This window comes from Haemorhous mexicanus, chromosome 13 (genome assembly GCF_027477595.1).
Source record: "Haemorhous mexicanus isolate bHaeMex1 chromosome 13, bHaeMex1.pri, whole genome shotgun sequence".
NCBI classification, from domain to species: Eukaryota; Metazoa; Chordata; class Aves; order Passeriformes; family Fringillidae; genus Haemorhous; species Haemorhous mexicanus.
Genome location: NC_082353.1, coordinates 15,896,280 through 15,917,528, shown reverse-complemented (window position 1 = coordinate 15,917,528; position 21,249 = coordinate 15,896,280). Strand labels below are relative to the sequence as shown.

The 21,249-nt window shown below is 42.4% G+C and overlaps 1 protein-coding gene across 13 annotated transcripts in view; it reads left to right on the top strand.

The window, feature by feature from the left end:
• Positions 1 to 21,249, top strand: part of AKAP13 (A-kinase anchoring protein 13) — a 209,474-nt gene that overhangs the window by 124,005 nt on the left and 64,220 nt on the right. For 2 of the 13 annotated variants that reach the window (XM_059858570.1, XM_059858569.1), the window contains exon 1: positions 12,438 to 13,188. The exons of 10 other annotated variants lie outside the window; for them this stretch is intronic. In XM_059858570.1, coding sequence (XP_059714553.1) covers positions 13,108 to 13,188 — 81 coding nt within the window. In that variant the 5' untranslated portion in view covers positions 12,438 to 13,107. Of the gene's footprint in view, positions 1 to 12,437; positions 13,189 to 21,249 lie in introns of those variants that run through there. One more of the 13 variants, XM_059858573.1, reaches the window with a different exon arrangement.

Sequence of the window (21,249 nt, the reverse complement as noted above, 5' to 3'; positions counted from 1 at the left end):
GTTCTCTGGCAGGGACATCTTTGCAGTTGTACAGGACAGGCTGCTGCTGGTGGTGGGGAGGTTTTTAAGCTTGGAGGTGTGAAACAAGAATAAATGGTTAATGTTGCAGTGGATGATTCAAATACCATAGTCTACCCAGAAGGACTGTGTGATTTCGTGTCCAAGAATGTGATATCCAAAATAAAAGTTTGGGAGGGAGTGGGTTTGGCTGAGCTGGGGCAGCTGCAGGTCAGAATTAAAACCCCACGGTCGGAGCAGTGCCTTGGTGTGTTGTGTTTGGCTGCGGGCAGTCATAGCTGTCCTTGCTATCATAATTAATTAAAACTTTCAAGAATAGGAAACTTCTGAATTTTGGTAGAAGACTTTAGTCATAAATTATGCCAAAGAAGAGGTGATGTCTCCAAATGACATGTACAAAGCATGGACAAGAGTGACTTTTTTTTTGGGACCCCAGGTAGACACAAAGGATAAGAGTTTCTTCTCCGTGCTGCTGTATCTCCTTTCCATTGCTACTTTGGTTTTTTACTGCTGTGGTCTGTGTTTTGGACTTCTGCTTTGGAATAACCCCAGCAAGGAAACTGTAACAAGAACATAAAATGTTTTGCAATGGTTTAATAAAATATACTTCATCAGCTGTATAGGAATTAGCAGATGGGAGCAAATTCTAAACTAGGCTTTCTTTTGCACTTGGTCTCTTGCAGATAATAAAGTTCTTCTTCCACTTCTCTTTTTGCTTCACTTATACATTAAATTTATGTCTAAATAAACATGTACTTGATGTAGCAAACTTTCTGATTTTCTCTTGAGCAGTGGTGAACTTAACTTCTCCCTCCCTTCTTACTTGCTGTGCTTATCATCTTAGTGCCAGTGATGTACTTGGTGAAAATGAAGGCGGTAGCTGTGCCCAGGAGACTAATCCAAAAAATAGAGCAAATATTTCTGGATTACCTTGTTTGCTTTCTCTTCTGTTTGTGTAGTTTGAAACAGAGAAATTGTTGCTATTCTGTGTTTAACCTGAGTTATGCTGCTCTCCTTTCAGATCTGCAGAAGGTCTGATGGGTGGCTTATGGTTTCCTCAGCCTGGTTAGATATTACTTCTCCCTAAAGATTTTGCCCTGATATCATTACAGCCACTTATAGTAGTTTCTCCTTATTTTTGCACTTAGTTTTATGGGGGCATATTCTTACCTGCATCTTTACCAATACCACATGCCTCCCTCTCCTGGAGCATTTCCATCTTCCCTACTGGAGCACCAATACAGTGTTTGCAAGTACCTGGGGGCTGGCTCTGCCTGTCTCTAGCTGTGCTCTTCCCTCCTCATGTGGTGTCCTTCCAGCTGCTGAGATAAGAGGCAGGAACGTGATGCCTCGCCCCTGCTCACTCATTAGTCTGAGCTCTGGTACTGAGTCTGCTTAGCATCAAGTGACTTGTTTGTCTTGTGTCTGAGACTATGCTTACCTCCATTAATCAAAAAAAAAAAAAAAAAAAAAAAGCCAACATAATCCTGAACTGCTTGACACTGAACTTTTGCTTGGTTTCTTAACACAGCTGGATATATTAAATGCCTGAAAGCAGTTAGGAGGAATATTTCCAAAATACGCATTTTCAAAGACTGGAGGTGCAGTTCTCTGAAACTTTGGTTTCAATCTGAGATCATCTTGTGTTTAGGAGTACGAAGTCTCTTCTGCCTTTCCAAAATACTGTACTGATTCTTACCAAAAGCATGGAGAGGTATGGGCTGTTAAAATCTGCTGAGATTACAGAAGGATTCCTTGGTAATTTGTTCCACTGTTATTTCTTTTTTTAACTCACTGGCCATAACAAGGTGAGGAAACGCTTACTGACCTGCTTGCCCAGGAGGAGGTAGATAGGTTTTAACTTCAAATGCCTGCACTCCAGGGTTAAAACAGGGCAGTAATGTACCTTTTTGAACCTTTTAAAGAGAATTAAGGTTGCTTACATCATGCCCTGGTATTCCTACCTGTAGACAACCAAAGAGAGGCATGACTGTAAAGATTGGAGTCTTACAAAGGGAAGGGGTGAGAGAAATTCCTCCCTGCAGTGTGGGCAGAAATGGGTTTTAGGGCGTTTTGCAAATTCTGTGTTTTAATGTGTTTTGAGGAGACATCGAGAGGCAGCTCAAAAAGCTTTTTTAGTTCATGGCTGTATATCTGGGGGACAGTGTTTGATTTTTCTTGTCAAGCCTTGTTTATTTCTTCTTTTCTGTTTTTGAGGAAGCTGAGTTTTACTTCATATGCTATAAACGATGCAAAAAGCACCCAGAAGACTGTAGATGGATCCTCTGCCTTTGTTATAAATCTATGTATATAGACTAAATAAATAGCTTTTTTCTGGGCTTAAAATCCTTGCAGTGCAGCAGACAACAAAAATTTGTGTCTTGGAGTAGCTCCGAGAATTCTTTAATGCTGAAATATCTCCTCTGCTTGTGAACCTGGGGCTCTCCCTCCTCTAGATAAGCAGTTTCTGTTCAAACTGGGTTTTTTTATGACTGTCCTTTTGGGCAAGCCTTGGCACAACTGACAGAGACTCTAGGAGTGCATGGCAGGGAAATAAGAAGTTTGAAGGTAAGATTAAACAAGTCCTCTCTGTTAAAAAGAGCAAGAGGAAAGAAAAAAAATCTGTGTGTGGGGTATTGGCTTTCTTTGGCTCTTGACAGTTTGAATGTACACTGAAAAAGACTGGAGCTCTTTAAAAGCTTTGTAAGTTGTTTTCTTCTCCTTCACGAAAACAGAATTTAGATAGAAACATCTTGTTTCAACTAGCAGCTGAATTAAATGTTGAAAATAGGATATTTTGGTTGAATTTGTTGTTTTGGTTTTTTTTTTTTTGTTAGGCAATCATTAGATTCACAAGAAAAGTACATTTTGTTTTTATGCAAGCCTTCCTGTGAGCAGTGCATGTTCTCTGTCTGGGAAGGAGCACTGTCTGAAGCACCAAATATCTTGTGGCAGCTTGACTCTTAAAATATATTGTGTGTTATCTTTTACAAAGGATGTTGGCAGATGTCTGGATCCCAGCAGTGAAATAGCAGGAGGGGAGGCAAGACAAACCTGGGGTTTATTGTGGATTGCTGTTGGAGGTGCAAATGGGAGCCAGGAAGATGGGCAGTGGAGGGTGTTTTAGTCCTTTGTAGGGGCAGAAAGCAGCAACAGCAGGGGGTATTTTATGTCAGTATTTAGTGAGATGTATTTCCTTTATTTCTTGTCTAAGTTTGGTGGGCAAGACCACACCTGGGCAGCATTCAGCCTTTATCCCCCCAAACTCCCAGTGCAGGGGAGGGATCAAGGTGCTGACTGCAGCCACTAAAGAGAGACCAAAGTCAGGAGAGGAGCCCAACTTTTATTTTCTTCCAGTCTTACCAACTGGCCTAGCCAAAAAAGAGCATTTTCAACAGCTGTTGAAAAAAGTCAAAATTGTGTGCCTGTATCAACAGATGTTTCCATAAGCCGTTGATTTTTAGGTTGGCCCAGCTTAAATACAGTATGAGGGTGAAAGTCAAAAAGGTAAAATCTTATCTAGGAGATGGTGCTCTGGTTAGGAGAACTTTATAATCTGTCAGAGAAGCCATAAACAAAGTTGCACCAAAATATATAGTGGCTTTTAGTTTAAATTGTGAAAATATTTTGCTTTCAATAGCCTTCAGATCTTTTGCTGGGTATTTTTGCTTATGCGTCTGCATTAAGTAAGCCCATTTAACAAAACCCGATCCTCTTATAAACATGGAATAATGACAGTATCCCACATATGGGTTTCATTAATTTTGCATGTTTTGAAGTTGCCTTTTTTTTTTTTTCCTCCTAAAGGCAAACTTCAGAAACAGAAGAGACTAGTTAGTGCTGCATGATAGCCAAAAAAGACTAACTGAGGAATAATAACTTGGAGTAGTTAAATTATTTAACTGTTGTATAACAGATTTTTTTTTTTCAATAGGGAGGGATGCTACATAATCTGCATTCCTCCCAGTTGCTGTTAGTTGTTTGCTTTGATGGAACTGGCATCAGTTCTGCTGGTTATCTGCAAGCTTTTGTGCTCTTGAGTCTTGTAAATGTTTTGGATTTTAGCCTGAAGAGAAAGCTTCAGAACATTTTCCTCTTTCTTCCTAAGAAAACAAAACCAGCCCTTTCCTTGTAGTCACTGGCGAGAAATCTCAGATGCTCCATTTTCCTTATCTGCAGCACAGCAATTTGCAGCTCCTGGACAGTCCAAATCAGAGGGATAACTCAGGGTAATTGCAGGATATAATAATTGCTGCTTTTTGACATTTTTGGTGCCATTTATCATCATCCATTGTCTTAAATGCATTTATCTATTGAAAAAAAAAAGCTGTTAAAGATATGGAAATGCATCATCTCTGGCAGGTGGGGAATGAGAGAGGTTAGCACAAAAACTCAGCAACTCAGACTTTCCTAAAGCACCTGTATTGGCCTGACATTCTCCATGTTTGCAGGGACATTCCCTAGCTTTAACTGAGTGGAGAGGCACAGGAGCAGGGCTTGGGACCCATTATTCCAGTTAGGATTTAACCTTGCAACAACAAATGTTACTGCAGAGGGATCTTTGAAAAAAGAAGTGTAGGATATGTTAGTTTATAACCTTAGAATAAATATTTTATTCTTTTTCTGGAGCAGCATCAACTGTTGAGAAAATTCCTTACTAATGGTGATGCTTCCACGTATCTGGCTGTAATTATACATGTTTTATGCCCTGAAATTCCTTAAAAATACTTTCTAAAATCAGGCTATAGGGGAGAACATACTCAGCCTGGATTGATGCAGCAGTCCTTAACGATGGCTTTGTGGACCTACAAATCCTTACCCTTGTGTATACATCCTTAGTCCAGAGGGATGAAAGTGGGGTAAAAATGGATAAAACCAGGGTTTTTTCCACAGGGTCAACATTCTCTTCTGGGCTCTTGAGCTGTAAAGACATGTTTGTTTAATATTCTTTACAGAGGACTACCAGGGAAACGGATAAAACAGTGAGCAAAGGAATACTCATGTGGTCCTAAAGCAGACCTCCCAGGCAGGAGCTGGATTCCAAATGCCTCTTCTCAAAGTTTGCATTGGATTTCATTTCAGGTTTCCAAATGCATGGAGAGAGGGCACGAAAATATTGGTTGGATGCGGGTGTAGGAAGGAGGGTGATCTGTAGTGGCTGTTACTGATGGGAGACAGGCTTGGCTGCTCTCAGCATCTCAGTTACCCATGGGGACTGAGGTCCTCCTTCCCACAAAGCAAACAGAAAAATTGGAAGGGCAAAACAAATGCCACAGTGTCCTCAATCCACTGCCTTCATTAGCAGCCAAGAAAAAAGCTGACCTGGGAATATGATGGGTGCCTTTGTACAGTGGTCTGCTTTCCCAGTGCTTCCCCTCCCAGATTTTCAATTACAAGATGAAAGAAAAGATAACTTTTTCCCTTTTGACAGAGTGCCTGGCCAGGACAATACACTGGGCCGTGTGGGCTTCCGAAGGGCTGAGTCCTAGGGACTTCAGTTAAAAAGGGGAAAAAAAAAAAGAAGGGAAACTGAATCATTTTCTGGCATGATTTATTCATTTGAATGACCTGTCTCTGTTTTTCAGTTAGATTACAGTGCCTTAAACTGTAGGCATGAAAGAATGGTAAAAGTTGAATAATTTCCTCAGTTCAAGATGTGTCATTTTTATATTGTCCATTAATTTCACTCACTCATGCCATGCGTCATTTTTGTTGGGCTTTATCCGCCAATTCATCTACATAATCTGCTACCCTGTCTCTGTTTGTAGCTAAAGACATAATTCATCAGCTAGAACCATCCACCAGACAGTTCATGGCACTGATCTCGTGTTATGCTGAGGCATCCTGGAGTGGCTCAGGATGTCTGCCTGCTCCTGTGCCCTGCCCACAGCAGTGGGGATCATTTCAGAGCACAGCGATGTTTTCTGCACTCTGGAAATGTGAAGTGCTTTGTTTTCCTGCACAAAAACTTGAACTAATTTTTGACCTCATATCTTGAACTGTAGAGATTCAGTCTTTCTAGAATGTGTTGTTAGGGGGGAACAGAACATGTGATTTTAGTTGTATAAATCAATACTTTCTTGTGTCCTGTATGTATCCCAATCATGTCAGAATATGCGTTTTTATTATGCATTACATAAAATTAAAAACTCCTTTGATTTTTGAATTTGTAAGCTTTATAGATCATGAAACATCCCCTTTTTCTTGCATTTGAGACAAATACAATGATCTCTTCCTTAACTCCTCTGTAGGAGAAATTCTTAGACATCGCTTGATTGGGCTTGAGCAGGCCTTCGGGTTTTTGAGGGATGGTCTGTGCAAACAAATTTCAAATGACTTGTATAATGTTTACAGTGGTTTGAAAGCTCCTATAAATGCAATTTGCTATTTTAAATACTTTTATTTATGTCATTATATTTCCAGATCCCCAAAATTGTAATCCTTCCTTTATAGGAGAATCACAGTAATTAGTGAATGTTACCACTCCTTATGTGCATGTAAAATTTACATGTTTATTGACAGCAACTGAAAACCAGGAAGGAAAACATAAGCAAATCTATTGTGACCAACTTTAGTGTTGGATGAGATCAGAGAAGTGAGCGTTATTTCTTCAGCAGCAGCTCCAGGCTGGGCTGTGCCAGCTGTGAAATCAAAGCATTATCCTCCATCCACTTGTTTTGGTTGCAAATTGTGTTATTCTTTACAAAAGTCCCCATTTTTTTGGTGTTTGACCCAATCTCTAAGTCGTTAGACCCTGTGCCCTGGTGGGAAGAGCCTGAGCACAGGTCCCACTGACAGGAGGACACAGGGGACATGCAGCTGATTTGTTACTGCAGTTCATAGCTCAGGTGCTCCTTGACAGCCTCTTTTGGGACTGTTCCTGCTTTATCCACTCATGTTTTCCCTTCCCTATTTTCAGGGTGTTGAAACTCACAGAGCAAAGCAATATGTCCAGTGCTTGACAGCAGAAGTATTTCTCTCAACTCCCATAGCACGCTAAATAAATATCTGTGGGCTGGTCCAAGATCCCACAGCACTTCAGCCAGCTAGACATCCCAACTGCAGTTATTTTTGGTAGAGGAAGAAGCAGATCTTGCAAAGTGATGTAGAGTCAGCTGAGGGGTTGCTAATCTCTTGAGTGGGTTGTGTTTCTCCTGTAGCCATTTGGGAGCTGTAAGATGGGCAGTTGACTTCCTCTGGAAGGATGTTCAGGCATGCTCTGTGGCTGACCAAAGCTTCAGCATTTTTCTAAAGGTTATTTGGACAATAGAAATTCCTGAAAAATGTACACTGAGTCTCTGAGAAATATTAGAAAAAGGGAAGGTCTGGAAGTGGCTGAAGGTCTCTCAAGGTGTTTTTGTATTTTCTCAAAACACGTGCTCCATGTATCCATGTCTGACAGCTTTCCAAGCCCTCCTCATTCCCTCGTGGCTCTTTAGCTGTTTCTGTCTGGTTCTGTCTGAGCTCAAACACAGGCTGCAGCTGGACATGGATTGTTTGATGTTAAATTCAGCCCAGTCGTGTTGTCCCAAAGCATTGCTCCGTGAGGAAATGCCTCTCTCCAGACGTTGGTGTGAATATATGATTTAAATAGGGAAGTTTTGGGAGAGTCCCAGGCTGGAGAATAAAACTTGTGTTGGTACTGTGGATGATTTTTCCCAAGGATTAAATCAAACTGATGAATATGGAGGTGTTTTAGAACCAGGATTGTGAAGGTTTGTTGCTGCATCACTGACCTTCCCCCTTGGAGTAGCATGGATTTGCCACAGGTGGCGGGGGACTGTTCGTGTCCCTCTCTGTGACTTCTTTTCTTTCCATGCCCTACCTCACAGGGGAATTCAAAATCACAGCCAGCCTTTTGGAACCACTTGTACCTTGGTGGAACACTGGTGGATTGTGCCATGGCCTGAGGGATGCAGCTCAGGACAAAAGTGCCACCACCCCACAGGGATATGCAGATGGACAGGCACAGTGGGACTGGGTCAGCCACAAAACTCCTCTCAGTGTTGCAGTGCTCCTGCAAACATGAGAAATGCCATGAGATATCCAGGGCTCTTGACCAAGGTGTGTGGTGTGTGTGCTTGCTGTGGTCAACAGCAGCCTGGTCTGCTTCAGAATCCACATTTAAGTGTCCGTCGTGGTCTGGTCTCACGTGGGCGCTGACCTCCCTCCCAGCAGACAGCATGGATGTGCTCTCCTCTCCAGACTAGACGTGCTGCTCTTACAGGCTTTGCAGCATTAGAGTACAGATTTCCTCTGCCTTATTTAGTTTTAGGAAAAAAGCAATTTGTTTTGTCTATCCTTGCAAGAGCCAGAAATTTTAAAAAGCCTTCCCAATAAGCTGCTTTCTTTTAAGAAAAGAACAATTGAAATTGTAATTCTTCTCTCTTATTGTCTGATGAATTTATTATCACCTCGTTTTAGTGCCCAGAAGTGCGTTTTGCCTTGCTTAAAACAGGAGATTTTTTTCCTTTCATCTGCTGCTCCATTCGTTCCTATCAGAGTCGTGGTTTAAAAAGTTAATGCGCCTGAGTATTTCTCCAGATTGCATCATTGCAGTGTTTCATAACGATATGGCAAAAGTAATTTGAAACAGATAACAATAGTTCAGTCTGTTTCAGGATAACCATGATTTCCTTGTCATTAAGAGGTCTGTTAGCGGGTGGAGGAGGAGGAGGAGTTTTATCTGGATGAGTTACAGATCATATGGCGTGATCAAGTGCGGTTGTTCTTTTTTTTCTTCCCCCTCTTTTCCTTCCCTTGAAATCCGCAGCGCTGGACTTGGGTTTGGATATGAAATGATTGGATAGTTTCAAACTCCTGGCTGCACAAAGTGGCTCAGAGCTTCCAGATGTTTTCAATAAGGAGCCCAGAACTGTCGCATCAGCAGCCGGTGGCCAGGGCTGCTGCTCGCATCTCCTCTCCATTTTGAGCAACTCGCCAAAAAAAGAGAGAATTTTTTACTTGTTAGTGTAGGTTTTTTCAAATTTTATCTATATTTTCTGATCTTCTGTTTCATTGTGTTTCAGAGCATAAATGCTATATACTGTCGAAACACTTGTATGGCATTCAAGGACTGCCTAAATAGCTGGACAAAAGAGACTGGAAGCTTTTGTTCTGCTCCGTCCGGGCTGAGTCGTGTTCTGTGTCTGCCTGACAGTGCCTGTGTGGATTGCAGGCTGTGTGCAAGGCAAGATTTCTAGCCTGAAACAATGCAGCAAAAGCCCCACCTAATGTGGGAAGAGGGTGATAGTCTCCCAAGGGAGAGTGTGTCTGGCACATTATCTTCTACTTGTTTATATTATATTCCCCCTTCCCCCCCTTCCTTCAACAGCAAAGTCTGGAAATCAAGATGAGATGCACTTTGGATATCTGTAGTCGTCACTGGTCCCCTGATCTTTGCTGTGAGTCAGGAACATAACTACAGGAAGAACTCTTGGAACAAATTAGGGATTTGGAAGCTTAAATTTAAAAAGAAGAGAAGAGAAAGAAGGGGTTATTTTTTTCTTGGTGTGTGTTGATTCTTTCCCTCTGTGGCTGAAGGTGTAGGGGAGTCGAGGAGATCAATTGACAACCTTTCCTAGATCTAGACACTTAACTAAGGAGTAAGGCAGGTCATCATCTTGGTTCACAGGACATGCACCGAGTCCTGGGACACATCCTGGTGTAGGTCTGGTAGCTTCCCTGGCTGCTTCTCTCCACCTGTCTGCACCTTCCGCATGAGCTTTCTGTTCCTTACTGCACCATGAAAGCCCCCACTGGGTTACCTGTGGCTTTTGGCCATCCCAAAATGCTTGTGCATAGCTCAGGAAAATTGGCCTCCTGCTTTGAAAGCTGCACCTTTCCCGGCTTGTCTCCCATCTGCTTTGACTGGAGATGTTTCTCGTTTTCCCTTACCTGCAAGAAGGGTGAGGTAATGTGAGCCACAAAAGAGTGGGTGTTGATGCAGCTGCAAGTTGGACCCATTTTGCATCTCTGTGGAAGATGCACGGTCACAGTTAGTGATGCTCACCTCCTCTGCATGGTGGGCATTCCTTCAGCCCTGCAGCTGGACATCTCTTTCTGGTTGCCAGAGGAGCTCTGTGGATCAAAGGTGAAATGCTTTAAATGGGGTCTCTGAACAGAGCTGTGCAGTTGTTGTTAGGATGAATCTTGGCTGGGTATACCAGCAGCTGTAATTAAATTGATTTGAAAACTAATCTATCTGCTATATCAGTTTAAAGAAAAAGGTGCTCCATAATGAAACATTAAGGCATCATTAAGACACTGTGACTGTTGCAAATTCCTACACCTGAACTAAATTCACGTACTTTGTTTATGGGTTCTTGTCTTGTAAATTTAGATTTGGGGAAATCCCTGCCTTTTATGGTAGTGTTTGAAGGGCTGGAATGCTGTCACAGCCATTTCTGATTCCTTGTCTTGATGGGCACATGACTGCTGGGACTCATTACTTGTGGAGAAAACTGGTGGCTCCAGAAAGTCCCCAAAGTACGACCACATTGTGTGTGTCCTAATACTGAAAGCAGAAGCTCTGCTCATTGTTGGAGAGAACAGAGTGATTGGCAGAGATCTTGAGCCAGGGATTGTAGCTGTAAGACAGCCTTGTAGAGGAATCCTCCTCAGTTCAGCTGGTGGTGTGGTGGAGATGAAGCTTTGGGATGTGAGGGAGAGACTGGAGCATAAGGGAAGTGTGGGGAGACCCTGGCACTGACTAGGTAAGAGTGTACCTGTGTCCCTCACCAGGAGAGCTGACCTGCTGTGAGTCCCAGCCTGCTCCAGCACCTGAGGATACACTCAGGTGCAAGGCCCAAGGCCAGCCTTTGTGTCAGGGCTGGCCTCTGTGTCATCCATTCTCAGGAGAAGAAGCCCTTTGCTTGGTTACTGAGTCTGCTAAATCTGTAGGGTAGCTGTGCTTTTGTGTAGTCTGCCTGTACAGATTTGGATGGCACATCCAGGAGCTCTCAGTAGTATGTGGTGGTTCTGTAAACTCCTGGGTTTGGGTGTTCTACCGAACAGGCACGGAAGGGAGTCAGTTCCTGTGTTACTCACAGGCAGGCTGTGGTGCAGTGTGTTCGGGCAGTCAGAAGACTGGGTAGCCCTGGGAAGAGAGAAGCTGGAGGGCTTGCTTGAAGCAGATGGGTTTAGATCTCCTTTGGAAGACTCATCTTGCATTCAGATGCTGAGAACTCGCGTTTTATCCGTTCCAGTAGGCTGCAGGGTTTGAGTCACCTTTGCCAGAGTTTGAGCTGGTGGCCACAAATCTCTTTATACAACCAGGGAGCCAGGACCACCCTACAGGACTGGATGAAAAGACCTACAACCCCCTAACTAAGCTCCAGGAGTGGAGCAAATCCCAGCAGCAGGAGGTGGGCCAGTTCTGCCGGCACTGACGAGGGTGGCTGTTGGAGGTCAGCAGTTAAACCTCGGGTTGATAAATGCTGTTTCCAGTTCTGTGTTTTCTGCTTTGTAGCTGGGGATTAAAAAGTGCTGCATTTTCAGCTCTTCCATCTAGCAAAGCAGCAAGTTAAGTTCTGGTCGCTACAAATTCCCAGTCTCTGAAAACTTCGCTTCCCCTTTTCTTCTCTCTTTTTTTTCCCTTGCGTTTTAAACCGCCCCCATTCCCTTTTGAATCGGTGAATGAGAGAATGTCTAAAGCCAGGGAAGTATGGAAAGATTTCATCCCTGGAGAGGTCAGGGTGGGGTGGAAAGCGGAGGGGGCTGCAAGGGGGCAGTTTGAAAACAGGAAACCATGTGGCAGTGAGCATGCAGGGCCCAGCTGATGTGAATGAGCTATTGAGAGCAGAGAGACTCTCGCTGGCCCCGGCATTAGAAAGACAAAAAACTTTAGGGGTTTGGTTTTTTTTCTCCCCCCAGGAAAAAAAGTGCTGTCTTTCAGGCTAGAAGATTATATTTTCTGGACAACTAGTTGCTGAGGTCTTTGCTCTGTGTTGCAAACAAACCAAGAAAAAGTAAATGGCTGATTTCCTTTTTTTTTCTTTTTTTTTTTTTCCCATGTGCGCTGATTAAATCATAAGTTTCCGTTCCTGGTTTAGGAAAGCATTAACCTTGAAACTGTCTTTCATTCACCTGGCCTGGGGGAGAGGGAAGAGTCTTTTTACCTCTTGAAAAACACGTCCCTTTGCTCTCAGTCTCGTTTTGGACCGAGCAAGCAGACCAAGCGCCTGCAGCCAGAGGTGGAAGAGGCTGGCAAAGAAAAGCTGCTGCTTTTTCTTTTGCTTCCCCCGCTCCCTCCTCTTTTTTTTTTTTTTCCTCTCTGTGAATCATGCTCCCACAACTGCAAAGTAAATTTGAAAGCCTGAAGAACACTGGTGCAGGACTAAAAAGGCAAGCAGTGACGTCCCAGCCCAAATCAGGAGGGAGTGGCTTTATTTCATTATTTTCTTTCCTTTTGCCCAGTGCTGTCATTAGAAATTTAAACTTAACTCAAACCCAAGCCGTCTTGCCCGGTGAACAGTCAACTGACTCGGAAGGAGGAAAGTACTTTTTCATTGTTGTTTCTTTCAGTGCATGAGGGCGTGAAAAACGAAACGCTTTGGTGACAGTATTTGCATTGGATACGGAGATTGGTTTTTTGGTTTGTTTTTGTTTTCTTCCTGAATTAGACCCATCGTGGCTGAGCCTACCTTCTGCATTTCTACTTGGAGTGTCAGTATTCCTACTGCACACATCTGGCTTTTGTTCTCTTTTCAGGCAGGATTTTCATTCTGGTGCTTTTTGGATATCAAAGTTGTCTGGAAAACATTTTTTTATTATTATTACTGTAACAGGAAGGCTGGTACCATTCTTAGCAGTCGCAAAAAAAATAATCCTATATGTATAAAGCTGTCTTCAAATATCTTTTGTTTGCTATAAGTTCCTGCATTGCCTGTATAAGCAAATCTGTTCCAAGAAGACTTTATCAGCCAGGCACAGCGCTGGGATTTTCATTTTCCTGTTAAGAAGCTCGGGCAGGCTGGTGTGCTGAGACACGGGGACTCCTCTGAACACGGATGTGAGAGGTCTGGGACTCTTGGTGAGCCCAGGGTTCATGGTGGGCTCTGCTCCTCTGCTCCCAGCTCTTTGGACAAAATGTACGAACGCCACAAGAGGCGATACAGCCTGTGCGACATTTCCAAGGTGGACAGGACTGTAGATGTTGTGTTGTTAAAGGTATGATGTTTGTATATATTTATTTATGGGTTCCCTTCCCTATCTCCAGGGGATCAGTCTGTTCCTTCCTGTACTCGTGTCCCTCGGGATGATGCAGTGGGGAAGGACAGGTGGAAGAACTCTTGCCCTTCAGCCTGGAGGTGTTTTTGAGTTTTATCAAACTATATCATGTCAAATATTATTATCTCTGCAACTAAATAATCTCTTGTGGCATGCACTCTTTGGGGAGTTCCCTGGCCATCTTCCCTGCCCTCTGCCCTTAAACAGTCCCTGGTTTGAAATCCCAGGTGCGCTATTTGTGTGAGGGGGAAAGGGTTTCCATTTCCAGTGCTTGCTTTTGAGATTGAAAGGCACATGTTCCCCAAAAGATGCATTCTGCCAAAAAAAAAAACCATGGTGAATCCTCCTTTGCCTCTGTTTTTTGTTTGTGTTAGAAGGGTTGCTGTCAGTCTTGTTGTTTGGGTGTGATTTTGTCTGAGGATGGGTTGGAGCAAGAATCAGGAGTGGCTCTTGGCTAATTGTCCCAGTGTGTTCCTCCTCTAATCTAAAATTAGCAAGTACTCCACCAAATGGCACAATGGCAGTCTGGGAATGTCCTGTCTCTGTAACAGCTTTGTGGAGCTTCAGCAGTTTCCTGGCAGAGTGGATGGAAATAGGAGAGAAGCCAGAGGGACTGCAAAACACAGCCCAATTCAGAGATCTTAACTGCGGGAAGATCATTTCCTTTCCCTCTCCCTTTTTCTCTTTTCTCTTCTTAGCTGAAGCAGTGGGATTCTACATGATCATATGGCTTCCTTTTTTAAGATTTTTGGTTCATGCTCTTGTTTCCAAGTCAATACAAGAATATATAACAAATTTATTTTCAATTAATTCTTGTTCTACTTTATCTGCACTGAAAGAGACCTAGCTCTTGTTACCTTGCTTTATGAATGAAAGTGTTTTCCTTTAATTCAATGTACCCAGTGGTTTTGGTGGCACAGATAGCTGTAAGTTGTTTTCTCTGCCAGCTCAATTTTTTTGAGTACTTTAGACCTCAGATGTTACTAATGCTGGTTGAAAATTGAATCCTATGATACTCAGTCTATAGACACAGTATGAGTCATTAAAAATGTTGTTGCATTGTTCAATTCTTAATAATTCTTGGGAGGAGACCTCGTACCTCTGATATTTGGTTGCCAATGCAAAGCACAATCTTTTTCTTTATGAAGAGTATCTGAATGCCTGGGTTGAAATACAATTCACTAGACTTAGCTTCAGTATTTCTGATGTCATCCGTTCCTTAAATTAGTTTTTGTTCAGCAAAGCTTAGATTTTATAACAAAATGTGGCTCTTATTAGTTCCAACTGGTATTTTCCTAATTGAGTTTCAGAACTGTGGGTTATACTGTCTGTTCTTGCAAATGACTCAGTGTCCATATATGTGTGCGTGTGTGCACGCATTGCTGCTCCCAACATGGGCTGCACAGCCTGCAGATGTTTAAAATAGGAGGGTGCTGGTGACAGCTACAGCTACAATCAACTCTAGCTCGATTTTCAGTCATCCTTCATGTTTCCTCTGGCTTCTATAACATAACTGGTAGATGAAATTGAATTTTGATGACCTAGGGATCTAAGCCAGTGCTTGAGTGCGTCAGTGGCAGATCATCTCTTGACGTTAATGGGAGTTGGATCAGGCCCTTAATGAGGGAGCTGGGGGTGGGGTTTCTGTTGGGTTTGGTTTTCATTAAAACACTGAAATAAAACTGTACCTTATCTAGGCCATTGTAATGTGGGGAGTTAAGAGGACAGGGTTTCTTAAATATTGAAAAGCAAGTACATATCCTTAGAAAAAAGCAAACCCAAATCAGATCCATCTAGAGTGTTTGAGCTGATGAAATTTTAACAAGATACCTGCAAAGCACCAAACAGCTTTCAATTTGGCTGCAGGTTGACTCAGACAAACTGTCATTTCTTGAGTTGTAGATGAATGTGTTCTTTGCTTCATTTTAAGGTGGGGAACTCAGTAATCATAGAATTGTTTAGGTTTAAAGGACCTTTGAGGTCATCAAGGCCAGCCATTAACCCAGCACTGCCAAGTCCACCGTTAATCCATGTCCCTCAGTGCCACGTCTTTCAAATACCTCCAGGGATGGTGACTCAGTCATGACACAGGAAAGAAAATCAGCTGCTGAAAAAGGACAATGGGAACAAGTGGTGAAGAAAGAATTTTGGGTACTAAATGTTTATAGATGAGATTATATTTGTGTTGATTGCATCCATTCTTAGACAGACTCACAAAAGAACTTTTGGTTCCTACCCGTAATTTTGTCATCTGAAGGGCCACTGTCTTGAGACTCAAATTTTCCATGTTTACATTGAGCCTGAAACAGTGGCTTGTGAAGTTATGAAAAAAATGAACCTCAGCAATTTTGAGGGTTGATGCACACAATTATTTTTGGCTTTGGCATAGTTTCTTCCTTCTCTCCATGTATGAAAAAGCAAGAGGCAGCAGGTTACCAGCAGTGTCCCAGTCCCTGCTGGAGGTAGGACTTCATCCTAGAAATTCCTTACTATGAGAGATGTGAGGCCCTGGCACAGCTTGTCCAGGGAAGCTGTGGGATGCCCCATCCCTGGAGGGGTTCAAGACCAGGTTGGATGGTGATTTGAGCAACCAGGGAAAGGTGTTGGATTTGCATCATCTTCAAGGTGCCTTCCAAACCATTCCATGATTCCACGATTCTGTGTCCTTTATTGGCTGGTGCAGCAATGCAAACTCTGTGAACTTGGATCCTGAACTTACTGAATGCAGGGAAGCCTGAGTGATGCAGAAATGACATGAGATTTGCTGTCATTGTTCCTGCTGGGTTTGCATTATAGCAGATGAGGGAGAAGTTGTGGGGTGTGTGGGATGTCTGCTTGTCTGAACATTTTGCTGAGCTCTGAGCAGCTACGTGCAGGGTAAAGCAGTCTGTGCTATGTTATTGCAAGCCCAAAATGGGAAGTCTCAGTGTGCCCATGTGTGCCTTGGCAGCCCTGTCTCATTTTTATGTTGTGCCTGCTACCACAAATAAAACTACACGGACTGGATACAAAAACCACACTGGCTGGCACCTTGCAGATCCATGGGAAGTCAGACAGGCGTTCAGTGGGGATGAACAGGCAGTGCTTTGCAAAGTTACAAAGTAAGAACTGGGCTTGCTTTGGGAATGGGAGACTGAGCAATCGCAGCTGGGAATGTTTTCTAACATTTTTGCTTGTATCTGCATTTCACCTCTGTATGTGAATGCTGAAGCTGTTAAGGGTAGGCATCAGGAGTAAATTTTTTCACAGCTGGGGCAATGAGGTTTGATTTTTCTGCTTTTCAGATGAATCGATACTCATTCAGCTTCTAGCTGAAGATCCGAACATTATTCATGGAATTAAAACCAGCATTAATAATTAATCAAGGTATTTTGAAGTTAAAAGGACAGCACTATTAATTGGCTTTTCTGCTTCCTGGCTGCTCTGGTATCTTTACTCCACTGCCAGGGAAGATCTTCTGATTGATCCCTGCCTACCTAAGGCAAAGTGCCATTACAACATCCTAAGCTAAAAGTAGTCGGTGGAGAAGTCCCTGAATAAACTGGAACTAGGCTTCCTCACATTTTATGTTGAAGGTTTTCTTCTTTATTGATTAATAAGCAAGTTCATTCCTTCTTTGGAGTTGTTCTGGGGGAAGGATATGCCCAGCTGATGGGTATGTGATGTTCATCAAACTTTGTAGGCCTAGAATAACTAAGCTTTTATCCAACATCTGTCCATGCTGTTCTGGTCATTGAAGGACAGGAGGACAGATGTGTCTTTAGAATGATATAGAGAGTTTTTGAGTTTTTCTGTTTGTGTCTCATGTAGAATTACAATTGGGAGTGCAGCATAAATGAAACTATTGTGTTTACACATGAGACACATACGTGTTTATGGGAATTTTGCTCCCATATTAACTAAGAGACGGGTATTTTTTGGGAAAGCAAATGATGTTATTTTTGAAGCTTAATTAAAGTCTGTTGACTTGGTTTTGCTGGTGGAGGACATGGCAGTGCCAAGGGCTGGAAAATGTACTTGGGGCACACGTTCCTTTTCCCTGCTGGGACATTGCTGGGGAATAAATGCGCTCTAGGAAATTAGTGTTGCTCTTGCACCATAAAGAGCTAATTTATACACTCATGTAACATGTCCTGTGCTTGTAGGAGCCTTTTTTTGGTGAAATTTTTTAATGTAGTTTTCTATAGCCCTGCTGGCTTGTTATTATGAGAAACGTGAGTTTGGACCTCCTTGAAAAAATGTCCTGATACAGTGTCACCAGCTCTGTAAAGATAAAAGACTCAGTGTAGCATATTCACAGTGCTAGAAGAAAAAAAATCTCCATAGAAATAATTGCAGGAATGCAAGTGTTGTCCCTTTTGGCATACATTTGAGAATGTCATGGGTTCTGCATCCACCTGTTAATATCATCCCACAAAGCAAAGAAAATACACAGGGAGATTACCAAAATAATTTAAATAAAAAAATAAATGTGGAACTTGCAAGCACATTGATATGTCTGCTCTTAATATTGTCTGGCAAGGTGATTGCCAAAGCACTGATTGTTGCTCTTGATGTGAGTTTTGTGTGTATGGAGTCTTTCTGCAGCAACAGATGTTGAAGGAAAACAGTGGAAATTCCTTCCCCAGATGCCCCATCCTTCATGCTCCTTTTCAAACTGTTTTGGAGGATCTTGAAAGGTGGTTCGTGTGAAGGAGGTAAATCAACTGTTGCTTTAGTTTCTAGTGCAGGAATTGCAGGCAACTGGATAATTTCATTGTAAATGGAATTGTAAATTTAAAAGTTGTTCAACATAAACATTGAACTCCAGTTATGTGTACAAATTTCTTTAATCCTGTATGAAATTTTCAAGAACAGGAAATTCCTAGAAAATAATTCCAATATGCATAGAACTTTTAAAAAATCATTGTATAATTTCTGCTTATGAAACACATTAATTTTAATTGAATTTGAAGTATTGCTTTTTTCTACTACTTTTATTCTACAATGGATATTTAAAATGGATATTACTTAGTGTGGTGCACAATTACTTAATGATACACTAAGCAAGCTGCAATTACTCTCCTAAATATTTTCCTATGTGCAGTAGTATCTGGTTTTAGCTGCAAGGTAGATCATAGTCTGGAAGCTGGGGAAAATAAAAGGAGAAAAATGGAAACTTGCACATTTAGGACAAAGTTAAAATATTATGGAAGGAAGATGAATCTCCAGGGATCTGCTAGGAAATGAAAGTTAAAGTCATCTGGTTCCTTGTGCTCTGGAGATGTTGATTTATATCACGACCAGTGAGGTTGACAAGTGCAAACTTTTGCAATAGCAAAAGATTTCCTGAAAGGTCAGTGTGTTCTCTTTATTGTGAAATGGAAGGCAAGAAGAGTTAAAATAAAACCAGAGGGAGAGAAAAAGGACTTTTCCATGCTGGAGATGTAGGAGGGGTACATAGGAGCCAGGGAGTCCCTGGATCTCAAGGTGCATTTTCCTAGTGAGCCTCCAGCACATGGCTCTGCCCTGGATATTGTTGGAGTGTCTTTGAGAAGGAGTTCCTGAGCCTGGTTTTATGGGCAGGCACCACACTGCAGTGGATTAGATAATTCCTTGTCCAAGACCAAGGGGAGAGGAAGGAAGAGCCTGGGAGTGGAGTCTGGTGTCACTCACAGTTCCTGTGGGACAGAGGATGCCTCAGCCCGGGGTGTCTCAGCTTGTCCAGCGCTGTCCTTTTCTTGTGCATTAAGTCACATCAAGTTTCAAGTTCAGGGTCTGCAGGAAGAGTCAGGAAATACCTGTGTGTGCCCAGAAAGAGCAATGGAACCATCTGCTGCTCGCAGCTCCAGCTGGTGTCCTAAAGACATCTTTGAACACTTAGCCTGCTGGTGTTTCACAGGCAAACAGAAAATCCTGCAGTATTCAGTTTTTGGTGCCTGGGGATGTGCTTCCATGATTCATTCAGTGTCTGAGCTGCAGATAAACACATTCAGGCTTCTGTATGGAAAAATAGCTGGTTCTCTCCTGGCATTTCTTCAAGAGCTGTGTATTGAAACTCTGTTCCCAGAGGCTGTTTCATATTCCCTCTGCCACTGGAACAGCACTGCACTCTCTGATCCTGCTGCAAAGACTTGGGATGCCTGGAATCCATGAGCTATAATCAGTGTGGGCAAGCAAGAAAGTGTGGGGCTTTTATCATCTTCTGTGGCCACCAGCCTGTGGTCCTGTTGTTGGGCTTCTCTCAGCAAAACAAGAAACTGGAGGGGAAAAGAGGAATTTTCTCACATGCCATGCACACGTGTCTGCAAAATCCCAAGGCAACCTCATTTCACATTTCTCCATACTGGTACATTCCCCAGCTCCTGCTGTTCAGGTGCTTTTATAAAGACAATTTCCTCTCCAGCTCTCACTGTCTGTACCTGTAGTCACTACTTCTGAGTAAATACAAGCAGAATTCAGGTGTTGAGGAGGGATCCCAGTACTCAGTGTTGGGCTGTGGATAGTGGGGTTTATGTTTTGAGTATCTATGGACCACCCAGTTCCCTGAGAGCATGCAGTAATCCTCCCTCAAAGCCTGCCTGGGCTCGTTTTGGCCTAGGGAATACTTGTATACAGTAGTGGTTTCCTTTGTTTTTGTTTTCATGGTGATTATTATTTTTCCTGAATTAGGGCTACTGAGGTAAATATTTAATTTCTAATGATTTATTTTGTACATAATGAAGTATATCTGAAGCAGCACCTTAAACCTCAGTGTTACTGTCTCATTACTTTTTTTAATAGAGAAAAGCAGACATTTTCAATCCTTGGCAAAGCCACAGGGCTGAGGAGAGAGCTGGCTGGGAAATTGGAAAAATGCTCAAATCTTTTTTGAAAAAATGCCAATGTCTATAATGCATTTTCAGTGAATGACTCAATTGGTTCTATTAAAGGAAAATATATAATGTTAATTCAGCCTAATATGGCTTATTCAACAGACAGTTTGAACCTCTTCCTATTTTGCTTTCTTACTGCTAATTATTGAATGGGATGTTTAATTATTCATTTCCAGTAGTGGATACCAGTATAAATCAGGAACAGTTCCTTTGAATTTGATGGTGATTTGTTTAAAATTAAGAAGGGTCAGACTCTTCTTAAGGAAGAAGGAGGGAGGTGCAAGTCAGTCAGGAGGCAGAATTTGATTTTGTATCTGAAACTGGTCATTCCTTCATTTGTGTGGACTTGAGCACATTTGCGTTTGTCCTTCTATGTGTGTTCAGCCTCAACCTCTAGATTTGCCTTTAATAAAATATAGGAAAGTGTGGTGCAAATTTATTCTGCTTTGTCTGGAGAGAAAAGAATAATAGCATGGTATTTATTGACTTTACAGTCATGAAGTGGTATTTATTGACTTTGCAGCTCTTTTAAAACTAAAAAAAATAAATTCTGTGGTTAAGTTTAGATGCTAAGGTTAGATGCCACACAGCCTTGCTGAGAACAGGGAGTGTCTTCTGTTGAAAGAATCAGAACATGGCCCACTGTCCATGCAACAGTTAAAATGCAACAGCCTTGTGTTACTTTGGAAAGCAAAAAACCCATTGTTTTGAAGTTTTGCTTACAAATCCTTTTTCAGGTTGAAGACTGCTTCTCTTTTTCTCACTGCCTCTCATTTAATGTGGATGTATTGAATGTAAAAGGGAGAAAATGGATACACAGGTGTGTGTGGAGCAGAAGTGCAGGGAACACTGGGATCTTAGATGTGTGTACATAAATGGGTATGATGGAGTCTTGGGTGAATATCTGTATAATGGAGTCAGGGAGTAAGAGCTACAAAGTGTACATTATCCCTAAGGAAAATAGCCTGCAAAATTCCATGGAGGTGGGAGGGACATCCAGGTGGGACATGCACTGAGGTCACCCCAAGACCTGACTCCAGTAGAGCTCAACTTCTCCTTCACCTCTCCTGGGAAACTCCTGCCCATTTTTCCCCTCTCAGAACTTCTCTGTTCCTTCCTTGTCTCTGTCAGCAAGAGCTGCTGACTG